Below are 14,799 nucleotides of genomic sequence, written 5' to 3'. Positions count from 1 at the left end.
ATGCGAAGTGAGTCATGTCAAAGAGTAAACTTTTGTTGTTCCATAAATACGTTCAATTTTTATGTTTTGCAGTAAAGCTGTTAAATTATTCATTTTACGCTAATTATAGATAGTTTCGAAAGTAATGATAATAAACAGTATAAAGCAACGAACAAATCTTCGTTTAATTATAAGAGATATTTAATTGATTTCGATATATTTTTTTCTAAAATTGCGAATGAGACCATTTAATTAAGGTAATTCTATGGTTAATTCAAGATGGATATTAACAATTGTTAAAAATTCTAGATTTTAATATTGGCCGTGGTGGTGCCCATTTATGCTACTGGTGATGTGTTTGGTGACCTTTTGGGACAAGAATTTCAATATGCTACCATTGGTAAATTATATACTTTGTTCTTTCAACGATAAATTTACGAATTAAATCATATTTCTGACTACATTTTTGCATCTTCTTAATAAAATTCTAATAATAGTTGTGTATAAATATTCATAGTATTTTAGTAAAAATTCATTGCTTTTAAAACATGTCAATTACAACAAACCTGTACTTTAATAGTCTGATCTTTCAGCTCTCGTTCCCTCAGTACCTATATTGATCTATATCGTTGTAGGAATTTTACTTTCACTCTCAATTCACCTTTACCCAAATCCTCCATTGACTGTACACTCTTATGTCATACCTTAACCTCAAGTATTTAGCTATTCCTTGCTTTTCTAACATTCGAGTATCAGTTACTTGCTAGAAATGTTCATATCAAGTTTCTATTCCAACATTATATTATGTCAATTTGATGTTTTATTATTCGAGCATTATATTATATTATATTAAATCATAAACATTTGTACAAACTCATTATTCTCATAGACACAACGAAGGAAACGAAGCAGAGATTCATTTCATCCACTAAATATTATAGCGGATACTATATTTTGAACATTTTACAAGATTTTGCACATGGTATGCATTGTCTTCATTTCTAGCTTTTAACTTACGAGATAAATTCTTTGTTTAACAATGACTGCAGCCATCTCTTTTGTATTTCGTCCTCTTCTCGTACAATTTCTCGAATCAATCATCGTAATTCTAACTTTGAAAATTGAAAATTTTTAGACCACGTTCGCGACAGAAGGCAAGCTGGTCACTTACGTACAGTGAACCAAGCACCAGCTCAGATCCAGCAACTTTTACACGCACAGCAATTTCGTCCACCCGTAGTGCCAGTTCCGGCGCAACCAATTCCAAAACTGGGACCAGCTCAGCCTAGCCAACCTCAGCAACTATCGCAAGCGCAGGTCTCGCAATACCGGCCGCAAGTGCAATTTGCTTCTGGCGTTCAGCAACCGGACTATAGATCAATTCCATTGGGCGGCAGGCAGAAACCAATTCTTCCGCAGCAACCGCAGTATCGTCCTCTTCCTCAGCAAAATTTTAACGCCGCGCCACAGTACTCGTCTAAATTACCACCACATATTCAACAATTGTTGCAATTCCAAAACAATCTGAGTAACTCAATCCCTCGAAGAGCGTAATCAAACTTGGAAGGTGGTTGCAAGATTGCTGTATAGAACTTTTGTTTGGTCATCAAAAGTGATATTTTTGGTTTTCATTTGAAAGTCTTACTTTTACATGATAACTGATTTTTGTATATTTTTTCTTGTTAAAAGGTTTGAAAGTAAAAATTTGAATGTTCTGTAAAAAATAAAAGAAAGCGAAGTAGAGCGTTTAGCAGATTTGATTAATTATTTTTTGATAGGATTCATGAAATTATTGGTAAATTGAAAATAAGATTTCTTAAGATTCTTGAATGTTTGAATGCTAAATATTACAGATGTTAAGATGTTTTAGGTTGTTATATTGGTATTTGTAAGAGAAAGTAGTACAGAATTGAATAGTAATTCAATGGAAAATAAAGAAGGAATACCGTAAGATAGAAATACGATTAAAGTTAAACATATATGGTGTTATTTTACATATCTCCTTTCAATTTGATCCTTATTACCAATAAATATCATAATGTTTCTTTTTCTGATATAGATCAGAACTATTTAAATTTTTGTATAATTAAAAATATAGTTAAATACTTAGATACACTGATAATACCAAGAAATACAAACTATTTCTTTATAATTTCATTTTCATATCTCATAAACGGACAGATGAAAAGACGTGTTTTTCTCTCGTATAATACTAAGTGTAAACTAAATTGACGTTCGTAAACTAATACATATTGTTCATATTTCAATAGAAAAAAGCCGACATTTATCATTTTAATAAACGTATTTAATGATACCATATATTCCATGGTTAACCGAACAACAATTTACCATCGCGAAAGAACTGGACTTAACCAAGCGAACCGAGGGGGTTCAAGATGGTATGGCATTACGTCAAATTACGTCGTTAAACGCACCGCTTCGCATTAAGCGCACTCAATTCGTCACTCGAGAAATCAAGGTATCATCGCACCGATGGATCCGCACAAGGGGCGGGTTTTCAGCTTTCCGGGACGTGACAGGGTAGACGACAACCCCCTTGTCGTTGCCCTCCGTTCGCGCGACAACCCACACGTTGCAGTCTCCGTTAGAGAACAGCCCTAAACTGTGACCGTACCGCAGTCACACCACCCTGCTCCGATTTTTACCTTCGTACATGCCTTGAATACATCCCCCGGATGGACTCACCGACAAACAGGGAAGAGGATTAGCGAGTCCATTAAAGTCGCGGACTCTATTATCCAAAGGGCACGGCCACGGTGACATCAACCGCCTGGCAGTGGCGTAGGAACGGAGTTTACTTCTCGTATTGATATTTCTTCTCCTATTTTGCTTGTATTATTTCTTTTCTTTTCTTCTTTTCGGGATTTTAGATTCTTTGTACCTTTTAGTACGTTTTGTATCGTTATATATAGAGTTGTTGAAAGTAGTTTTGTTATAGTTTAGTAGTTTAGATATATTTATATAATTATATAACTTATATTATCCAGTTGTATAATTTTTTATAGTGTTATATAGTTTTATCTATTGTCAACGTTTATATGATTATGTACTAGTATAGGTTTTATTTTTGTGGTTTATTTTTGAAAGATGGATTAGATTTTGTTTATATATTAAGTTTGCTATATATTAATTATGTCTTTCCATTTTTAATTGTAGTTTCTTAACGGTAATAATGTAATATTTAAAATGATGATAATGCAACGAAGCAATAAAGTCTTTGAATGTTCGTTAGTTATTTTTGAAAAATATATTGCAGGAAGGAGAATAAATATAATAAATTTATTTCGACATTCGATATGCATATACAAGCCATATAATATGAAGTGTAAAATCTTCGAATTATTCGAACAAATTTTATGAAATATAAGCTTGCACATATATAAATAATATTAATTGTAGTAAAATAATGTTTTAAATATTTAAACTTCATAAGGCTAAAACCAATAGCTATATGAGCGAACTAAAATACATTTATGTGAATGACAGTAACGCTAACAAGATAGGAATCAAAAGTTCGATTAAGTCGCGCACGTACCACACAGTTCAAGCGATGCGTTTCTCATCTCATATTGAAGCGATTCTATTCTTTTTTTTTTTATTTTTTTTTTTAGAAAGAAACCAACGTCGGATCGACGCCATTGGCAAAATGGTGGGGCGAGGGGTCACGGAGGCAAATTACAAAGGGAGGATTACCGGCAGCTGGGCTACCAAGCAACCATCTCTCTTCTGGCTCTCGTTCGCGAGCCATCCACGTCGTTCGAGAGCTCTTTGTCCTTCAACGCATTGGTAACATAATTATCGGAGTTATAGCAAGCCAAAACCCAAGCCGCATCTGAAGGGGTCGCATGTGACGCCCGGTTACGGGCTGACACCGCATGCGCTAGCCACATATGCACGCAAGACATTCTGATTGGTAATTTGCAACACGTTCTAAATGTCCCAGTTTTAAGTTTTCAATCAGGACGAAGTACATTGATTCCGTAAGAAAGTATTTGAATATTTACCGTAGAAAACTTTTATGTTCGTATTGTATGTGTTATACAAAAAATTCCAAAATTTCATTAACACTGTAATGAGACACGATTGTCGTGATAACAAGATATTTACTGTAGCCATATATTTAATACAAAATTAGTATACAGCGTGAGTGGTCATCTTAAGCACATAAGTGTTAAATATGGCTGCCTGAATGTCGAAGTTTAGTAATACAATCGAAAATTGACTATTCAGATAGTTTTTCTAATCTTTATGAAATGTATATTAAATATTTTGTAATTTCTATATATATTTTCTGATTTGTTTGATAAACTTTATCGATATAATCATGATAGTCAAATCTGATAACACAAAATCCAGAAAATTAAAACCAAATGATCTCGAAAACATACATAAAGATAAAATTCTTATGGTAAAGTAACAAGTAACTAGACTAGAAAACGAAACGAACATTGCATGAAGTCATTAGATCGAAAGCGTACTAACTGCAAGATTTATTGATTCACGAACAGAAGCAGCTTTCCCCAAAGCAACATATATTTCTGCACGAAACCAATCCGTTCCTTTCGTAAGTTCAGCGCCACAATTTTAAATTTTCACAGTGAAACTCGTACAAATCGTGAACGCGAGTAGCACGACTCGATTTGCAAAACGAAAATTTCAATTGAGGCAATTAATTCCCAGGCCTTCCACTACCAGCTGGCTCGTTATGCGAGTGTCTTGCATGGAAAGCGAGCAGATCGCATGCACACACTTTGTGTGTGTGCGCGCCTAATTATTGCCAAGTCGATACAACGTAGGTACCTAATACTTGAAATGGACTTTGCATACCGGTGTTTCGCAACAATGCGATTTGCCGCAATCACAGTCACGTTTTTGCAACGTTTATACGCGAGGACACACGCAGACAACGGAACAAGGGTCGACCATTTATTGTTTGACCAGTGAATGTCGATGTGATGAAATGTGAAAGGAAGTATAGACGCGAATTCGCGAATTATCTAGTTGATAGCGATTCTGAGTTGGAATAAAACGGTATAGGAGCCAAAAATATATGAAATACGAGTTCTTTAATGGAAAGATGTAAAAGTTATGATTGCTAGATTAAATTGAACGGCTTACAATAAATATAATTCTTACTCAAATCTTTCTTTTTTGAGGAAAGCAAAAGAGCACTTTAGCATTTTTGCAATAATTTTTGTTGAATACATGTCCATTTATTTTTAGTAAAATATTCATCGTATTACGCAATTACTGTGAGTGTATCCGCAATTATATCGCAGAATTGTATCTAATTAGTTATAAAGTCATAAAGTCATGGAACCGTGACAAAGGTTACTTTTATAGAACCGGTTAATTTCATCGGCAATGAGGCAGGTTATGGATAATTTTTTAGAAGATCGATTCCATCACGTTATTCGTTTCTGACTACTAAACCGATTAAAATCTCGAAAAATTTGACAAGAATTATTTTTGTTATAAGGCCGTTAATTTATTTTATTGATCAGATATTTTAATATTTTGTTGAGTTATATTTCTTATTTATAGTTATATTATTGTTTTTTAAATCTAAAAAAATGTCGCATAATTAGTTATATAAGTAAAGAAACATCAAGTTATAAGTAAATATATGTCAATATCTCGCCTTTTTTGATATACTTATATGTCTATCTTAAAATACATAGATGTATTATATAGAACAAAATATAGAATATTTTAATTATAATATTTTAAACATAATTATTTATAATAATTACTAATCTTTTGATAATAGTCTATGATAAGATGCCTTCGAACGATTGACGTACGAATTATAGGGCGTAAATCCAACTGGATTTACGTAAATCCAGACAGATTTACCGTACTAATGTTGTTGTTCCATTTTTCCATTTGAAAGCGGAGTTAATAACTTTCATAACAAGATATGGAAGGAGCGTGTGAAACGGGTTGCGGTTTGCCAAAGTGTTCCAATAATTGCGCTTAATCCATAGGGTTGCGGCACGCGGCCAGCAATCGCAGGCAAATCTGTCACAACCCTCTTCTCGTTTCAGCTTTTCTCGCTTGAAGCTTTCCTTGTTTCAAGTTCAAGGTTCTGCTGTTCCAAATCCTTTCTATATACACCACGAACGAAACTTGTTTGTAAAGTATCGAAATATTTCAATAAATAAACAATAAATTACATATTCAATTATTTGTAACATTTACTATAAGTAAACACATAGTTATGACCAAAAGAAAGTTTAAAATTGGAACTTGCATGTAAGTATTAATAATTTTTGTTCGTCATTGTACTTTTTAAATTTATCTAATATTAAGAAAACTTGCAGAAAGTAATATGCGTGTTAATTTATTTTTAAGCAATAAAAATTTTCCTCAATTTCAGAATTTGTATGTTCTGCATTTGGAAATGTCTCTTGAAAATTATTTCCTTAATAATCATTTCAATTTCTCTTCAGTCGCCTTCTACGAAAGCAATAGCAATTTTTTGATCGCGTTATACGACCCTGTCACGATGTGGATCTCTATCGTACGTCATCGAACAAAGCTAAAAGGAAAACGTTCATACAAGGTACAAGAAAAAGCACACACGATGCAAGAGAATCTTCGGCTAAACGATACCGATTTCGTCGAGCCCCTGACCCTTTTTCAGTACCGCGAAACCATTGTGAAAAGAAGCTAGACCGGAAAAATCCAGCATGGCTGACGAGTGACGGTGGCCAATCATTGCGTGTTTCACAGCAGCTGCATGTCCCTCGGGGATCCAGATATTTCGACAGTCGTCCCTTTTTCGCTTACGAGACGCCCTAACTTTCTGATTTTTGCCTTACGAAGTCAGCCATTGTGAAGAGACCCGTTTCCTTTGAATATCAGCCAGAGTGCGTGGATCCTTCTTCATGCGGTCTTAAGCCTGGAACCAGCGTGCCGGTCTCGGAATTGTCTACAGTCTACGTTACACGCGAGCTTTTTGTCGTCTTAATCGTGTCTTTGGAACGCGACCATGCTGTTTTCGTATGTTGCCTGTGTGCTAACAGCGACCATGTACGAAAGGAATTGCATTATACAATGGAAGGGAACGCAAATCGAAAGAAACTGGATCGCGATGTTTGCAGAGATATCAAGCTGGAGAATACGTAGTTCTCGTAGATACGATAAAAAGATATGTTTGCACAAGGGTTTTGGGAACGACGCGGAGTCTTTCGGAATGGATGACTTCTTTATGGTTCATTTCTGGGGGATGACTTATGTATTTTAATATTTTTATGTTGATTATTAGGAACTCGAGACTTAAAGACTAGGATATGTATGGAGAGATATCTGATTGACGATACGGTAGATTCTTGTTTGTATGAACAAGATAATGTTCAACTCTGAATATACGAATTCATATTTATTCTGAGTCTCTATTATCCGAACTGCGGTCGTGCACAATTTTAGTTAGATATAAAAAAATGTGTATTTTTTTATAATGAATATATGCAATTATTTGTTTGTACTCAGAACAGATTCTATGTCTCAAAAAAGGAACAAATATGTACGTACTATGAGAATGATAATATATAATATGCACAATATTTAATATACATATTCAGTAATAAATACATTAAATATTATAAATATAATATATTAATTTATATTTTAGGATAATTTATAGTTGTTCATCAATCGTTGTACATGTTACAGATAGTTTGTAGAAGGTTTTATATTTTATAAAAATTATAATAAGTTCTTGATTATAATATGTATAGTCTTCCTATTTAGGCTTCGTAAATTATTTGGAATATTTTTGACGAGTCCCTCTTTCTCAATTGATCACGAGTAAGATCTGACCATAACTATAAACGCCTCAATTTAAAGATAATCAAATTAGCACAATTTTTCACCATTACAAATGCAAAGTTATAAATCATATTTCTTATACCTGCAGGATGTTCAATAGAAAAGAAGGTTCAATAAAGAAGAAAAGAAAGTTCAACAGTCTTTGTTCTTAGTGTTCTTGGTGCACTTGATAAATGATCCAATCCAAAGTCGGCCAATTTCAACAATTAAAGTCGCTAATATCGGAAAACACATTAGAAGGTGGACAATGACCTTAGCTTATTGGAAGAACACAGACTGAGAGCCGCCTAACAGTTCAACAACGCGATCCTCTGTGTGTCTCGTTTCTATCTAATCCGAGAACGTGCTAACACCGCAAAATCCATAATGATCAATACCTGTGACCGAGTTTCTTGGTCGAAGAATACCGAAATAATACCGAAAGGGTAGTTCTTAGCTGCTTTGAACGGTAGCCACGTCAGGTAGAACTAGGCTCGACCCCCTGTTGTCATCCTTTAATGCACTTTCATGTAGTTAGCACGTCCGTATAACTACGCGTGCGCGCTCCTAGCGAAATCTTTAACGTGAAACCTGTTAACCGATTAGAAGGGTTCGTTAAGAAGAAGCTTCGCTTTTCATGTTGACTGAGTTAATTATTACGAACATAGTGACTCATCCCTTAACAAGTGTATCCTGAATATACTGAGGTATTTGCAAATGAATTTCTGAAGCTAATCGATTGTTATAATTATTGTGCCAGTTGTAATAAATCGGGAGCTGGTTGGGGAGATAATACGAGTAGGTATACCATGAGTTAGATCGTGAATGATTGCAACTGGTCATCAACTAAATCGTATTATATTTACATAAGCGATATTATCAATTACATTTAGGTTTGGAGTTGGAAATCTTAAGCTTATGAAAGTTGTTTCCTTTTCTGTGGTTCGTAATTGAAAATATGAAGTAAACATGGTGTCTATTTAATTTCGACTTTTATTAATCTTCACTACATAAATATGTGATAGTGACATAATAGAAAAAACTATATAGATAAAAGAAATATAAGCATGAAGGTTGAATAAATTAACCTCGTGATGCTCACATCCATGACGTATAGAGCACCTAATCAATAAGTAAAATACATTCCCATAGCGGACATAACCGATGCATTCGCCGTTTAACTGTTTTCTTGTTTTAAACATTAATTGTCACGGATAGGAGTTACAATATTCTGCACCATAAATTATCCTTCTTTTAGGACTATTCTTTATCTATTAAATGTCTATATCAACGACAGCCATTTTCTACTTCTAATGTTTAAACTGAAGAAAAACATGACCGTTAAGAGATTAATAAATGAATTTTACATTTCACATGTCAAAACCTAGATAAAAAATCATCCTGTCAAACATCTCATAGAAAATTTACTAATCTTTCCAGGTGGGGGCAAATTTTCCGGAGAAACGTTGTCTCTCAAAGGATTAAGGCGAACGTGGAGAGGAAGTGGCACGTGACGGCGGCCAGAGACGATCGCGAAAATAAAGGAATCAAATCACTCGACAACGGATACCCTATTTTTCGATCCGTGACATTTCACTCAGCAACCGGTAAGGGTAGTCGACGAGGCACGATCAGCGCCCGACATAATTTATTCGGACAATAAGCGTGCGTCCTAGTGCCCTCCCCCTTACGATGCTCGAGGCATCAGTGTCATGGCGGTGATGAGCCCTTCAATGACAACGACCAACATAATCTGTTCCCATCAGCCAAGTAGACATAATGGGCGCGTCGACGGGGGCTAACAATGGAGCGGCATTTTACAGGAGAGCGCCGCTGGAACTCGAAAACCCCCCACGTGAATCGCTACGACTAAAGGAAAAAGTAGAACGGCGTAGAAGTGAAAAGGGGGGGCAGCAAATAAGAGCAGTTTTTTGGATCGACGAAAATTATTGTTTACGTTACGATTTTTTGTTTCTGCGGTCTGAGTTATTAGTATATTAAATTTAATAAATACAAGCATTTATTTACAAATGTTTGCAATATGTCTTTCTGTTTTCTGCAATCTATTACGGATAATCAGAATCACATTTAGAATAGTGTATATATCGATAATGTGGAAATATTTTAATTATTGTGTTAATTTCTGGAAGGTATGCTATATTATATTTATTATCATTGTATTATATTTTATATTATTTATATATTTTATTTCTGGAATAAATAGTAAGGCCAGTAGTAAAGAATAAGAAGTTAGTAAGAGCTGCTTCGAATTATTCATTGAGTTTAAACTTCTTCTTATTAATTTTTAATTACTTATATTCTTCGAGCCCTGTCGTAGCTAATTGTGTTTAAGAAGAAAGTTTTCGCAAATAATAATATTCGTAGCGTATTAGAAATATTAAAAATTGTCCATTTTTAATTATAAATACAATAATGTATTCGCTGTAATCAAGTGTGAAAACATGAAACTAAGAACGATTTCCGAAAAATGTAATTGTGATATTAAAGAAAAGTCAATAAGTAAATATCGTAATAAGCATGCACTTCACATTTTTCTTTGATAATTCACTAATTCTATAACAATGTAAAAATTGTGACCATATTTACAACTATAGATAAATCTAATAAACTTAAGAAATACACAAGCTCGCCTTATATCTTTTACTTATATCACAAACTTAAATACACTGAAAGATGCTATTCCCGGTTTAACGTAGGCCGATGGTATTCCTCCGATGAATTAGCCAAATATTTTGGAGGAGTTAAGAAAAATGCGTTAGCCAGAAAGATCGTCGACGTCGCGAAGGGTGGAGGGCCCAGCTGGCATCTCTTAAGTACTCACATAAACGGGGAGGGAGCGTTATCGTTCGCCTTGCTTCGCTCGAAACCGATGAAAATGTACGTGCAGGCCATCCACGGCTTTGCTTTATTAAATTCCTGACACGAGACGCCCCAGAGCACGTGCAAATATTCATTCACGACGAAAAACCAGGGGTGCTTCGTCACGCGAAGCGCGCGCCTTAACGCTAAATTCAAGACGTTCCGGCGCGTGTGATTTAGCGGCGACGTTCAGCAGTATTCTCTTGCTTTCCCATATTTCGATACATCTATAAGTTCTTTTACTAAATAACTGAACGAAGTCGAAGTACTTTTGCTAATAATTTTAGTCATTTCGAAGAAAATGTGAACAATTTTTGAAAGAAAACAAAAGATTGATTCATTTCTGTAAATTCTACATCGACATTTATACAATTTTCGACGTCGTCCTATAAAATTTTGTAGGAATTTTATACGTGATGTTGCAATTCCGCTGCGATTCTGAATTTTTATATTTCAGTTCCGTTCTTGTTTCACAGAGCAAAAGGGCTTGCAATATTTTACGAAAGATCTTTGCAGAAATGGAAATAAAAGATCATGTGTGTCAGTAACGATTCTCTCGTGTTTCCTTCAAACTTAAGACATTTCTTAACGGCACAGAAAATACTGCTGAATCGAAAATGACAAGCAGCAGAATTAAGCGAATTTACGAGAAAAGAAGTTTAAAAAGAAATACTTCTGACCAACGAAGCTACTACTTATTCGCTTATCAAACAAGTACACATAGGTAAGTATCTTGCAAGTACACAGAACCAACTACGACACCTCAAAAGCACGAAACAGTTGAATAGAGCCAGTCCTCATCCAGTGACGTAACGAGTCTCCCAGCAAAGTTACCAAAATCTAAATCGGTGAAGTGCAGCAATCCCGGTACAGCGGTGCTCCAGTTGCTCGCTAATTGACTACAATGCCGGCCGCGTATGGAGCGCATTTTCTGTTTTGTTACCTCAAAACAAAGCGTACAATGCGGCTAACCTGTGAGAGGCCACTCGACCACCGTCATGGCTCCCACCCCTTACCGATTCCGGATGGCGAAAGCTTCGACAGGACGCGGAGGACGACTAGTCGCTCGAGGATCAGGCGACGAAATCGAGATTGTAACATATAGTCGAGTGCCCTTTGTTAACCCACCGACGGAGAGCGCAATTACATCCTCGCCCCCATTGTGCCTCGACAGCTTTTTGTTACTGTTTCGTCCGGTTACCTTGTTCCGAACGATAGTAACGGGGAGGAATGGCCAACGAGAAAGAGAGAGAACGAGAAAAAAGGTGAAGTAAAATTGCAAAGAAAGCTTGTACGAGGTATTGTAGACTTTGGAATTTTCATTGAGATTTGACTCAGATTCTCTTCTTGTACTGTAATTATAATTTTAGTGATTCGAGAATATGGCTTGTCAAATTCTAAATAAAGACCTAACAATAATATAAAATGAAATGAAAAGAGATAAAGGTGGTATTTTCTATTTTAAATATGATAATAAAAATATGTAGAATTTTATGTTGTTACAAAATTAATATTTTCATTTGTTGATATTCTAACTAAAATATACAAGTAGCAAGTAGAAAGATTAATACAAAATTTAAAAAATAAATTTATTATCATTTTGTCGAACTCTAAAGTTTTTAATTTAGTATTTCTATATAATGAGACAAAATGAAACGAAAGTATTAAGTACAAATATTAAGTGCTTGACAAATTAGAAGCAAACGGCGACAAGAACTTCTATCCAGATCGAAAAATTGCCGCGTAACAAAAAAAAGGAACGCAATGAAGGCAAAAAGACAAGAAACAGTCGATCGAAATAATACATTGAATTAGAAAAGGAGGAGTATAAATCCTACTAACATTGTTGCCGCTATTGTTTTTCGAAATGACCCGCGTGTTACTCACCCCATTGGACGTCTTGCGGCAAGGTGCTGACGTGCTCCACCGGTGGGAACCACTTGTCGACTTCGTGGTCGAATGTACCGAGCATACACACGCGCAATTACGCAATTGTATCGATACGATTGATACAATAACCGCTGGGGAGGTCTCTTTTATTTTAAGCGAAGGAATTCTGGTGTGTTGCCGACGACGACGTCCCGATCGTTCTATTCTGGTCGTCGTCATTGTTACCGTTGTTTTCGTTGTTATTGCCGCTGCTACTAGCTCCGTTGTGATTTCCATTCGTTCTTTTGACGATCTCACCATCGAGATCGGGGATTATTACTCGCTCGGTTGGAAACGTTACAGTATTACATGCTGAAAAGCGCTGCCTTCTCGAATAGAGAAGCACCACTCTTCCGAAGAGTGGCGCACAGGGGTGGCCCTACCGCGGATGCTGAATGTAGAAAATTGTAACATACGGTGTTTCGAGAGTTTCATTAGATCGAGATGTTAATTGCGAGCGGCACGATGCGATTGCGTTCTTCTTGCTTCGATTTCTTGTTACTGCGAATTTTCGACAAATTACAAATAAATTATTCTAATCCATCCTATTTTCAGAACCAAATTCTATTGAAAAAACTTCGATCCCTTTCCTAAATTTCAAAAAAGCAACCGCTTGGGAACTTAGTCTTTCGATGAATCATATCAGTTGTTTTGTTTCCGCATCTTGTTCAAGGAAACTCGATTCGTGGCTAACACACCATTTACTTCTTTTCGTTCCAGAAAATTCTACGAACTGTTAAAGTCCTGTGGCTACAGTTACTTTGTAGGTAACGGCTACCGATACTTTTGGGCGGACTGTTTACCTGAGTAATTTGTCAGAGCATAATGTTTGGATTCGAAATCCTTGAGCCTTTGGGACCTTGGTGGTTATCTTCTAATCCACATCTTATGCCCATGTAAAAGATTGTCTACTTCGCCAACTACATACTGAACAGTAAAAAATAATAATAGTAATAGTAGCTTTTATAATAAAATATTTTTAAAGAAATACTATATCAAAGTGTGTAAAATTCATTTATTCTATTATTTATATTTGGTTAATTCTAAAATTGTAAAATATATGCAACAAAGAAAAAAGTGTACCTTTTGTTACCAAATTTCAAAGTAAGTTCTAATCTGAGATATTTCAATTGTGTATTAGAATATTTAAATTATAAGTATGTTTGGATAAAAACTTTGGATAAACTTTTATGTACATAATTAGACCATTTCTATCTATAAGATCTACACATATAATATTTGTGTTCTGTTTACTTTATCCACTTAATCTGTAATCAAAACCTATATATAGCGTATTCTTATACAGCAGTAGATTATTCGTTATTTGTGCAACGGTGTAACTTTCGAATCATTATTCCGACTACATAACTCCGCTTTCGAAAAATGATTCGAAGTTCGTTACATCACTGAATCCTTCGACTATCTAAGGAACTGGATTGGTAGCTATCGAGGTGCTGAGTATCGATGTAAACAGATTTATGAGCAAAGGAACACAATGATTGTTAAGTGCTAACATTTCAGAGTTCAGTCATGCGAATCAGAAGAGTCACTCGAACACGGTAGGAACTAGCGCCGATACATTTTCCGTCCCGCATCGCTTTCTCATTCATCTCCGCGAAGAAAGACTTCGTGAGAACATTTTTACAACTTTGAAGTATGTTTCTTTTCTTAACTGTTTTGTGTCCTGGGACCAATTATAGCTATAACGTTGTTTTTAACGAAAATAAAACAATTTAACATATAACAGAAAAAGATAATTTCCATTTCCTATTTTATATGTAATAATTAAAAGCTATTATCAACGGAAATTTCGTTTATCCTATTATGAATTAAAGAAATGCGTGGGTAAATTGTAAGGTATTGTAAGTATATATATATTGCGAATATTAAAGTACAAAGTGTGGAAAATGTAAACTGATCCAGATCCGCACGCTAGCAATGTTACCCTGAGACGAAAAGAACCCTGAAGCCAACGTCGCACGTGTATCGCTTATGGTCTGTCATCGACGCATTCTTTTGTCTATGCGCTATCGATGACCTTAGCGCCTGAGAAAACCGAAGACCAGATGTAGAGTTTTCTTAGAAGTGACGATCACTTCAACATGAATTATACATTAATAATAACTATAAACAAACATTACAACTGCTAAAATTTTTCCAATACACCAATCTTCCACA

The 14,799-nt window shown here is 35.2% G+C and overlaps 1 protein-coding gene across 1 annotated transcript; it reads left to right on the top strand.

Annotated features, from left to right (window-relative positions):
- On the top strand, positions 1-1,711 carry LOC132909479 (cell division protein ZipA-like). The gene is made up of 3 exons (XM_060964335.1): positions 1-24; positions 289-379; positions 1,115-1,711. The coding sequence occupies exons 1-3, from the start codon at positions 1-3 to the stop codon at positions 1,531-1,533; spliced, it is 534 nt and encodes a 177-aa protein (XP_060820318.1). The 3' UTR covers positions 1,534-1,711.
- Positions 1,712-14,799: the final 13,088 nt, after the last annotated feature.

This window comes from Bombus pascuorum, chromosome 8 (genome assembly GCF_905332965.1).
Source record: "Bombus pascuorum chromosome 8, iyBomPasc1.1, whole genome shotgun sequence".
NCBI lineage: Eukaryota > Metazoa > Arthropoda > Insecta > Hymenoptera > Apidae > Bombus > Bombus pascuorum.
Note: the sequence above shows the minus strand (reverse complement) of the source record. Positions and strands in the feature narration are given on the sequence as shown.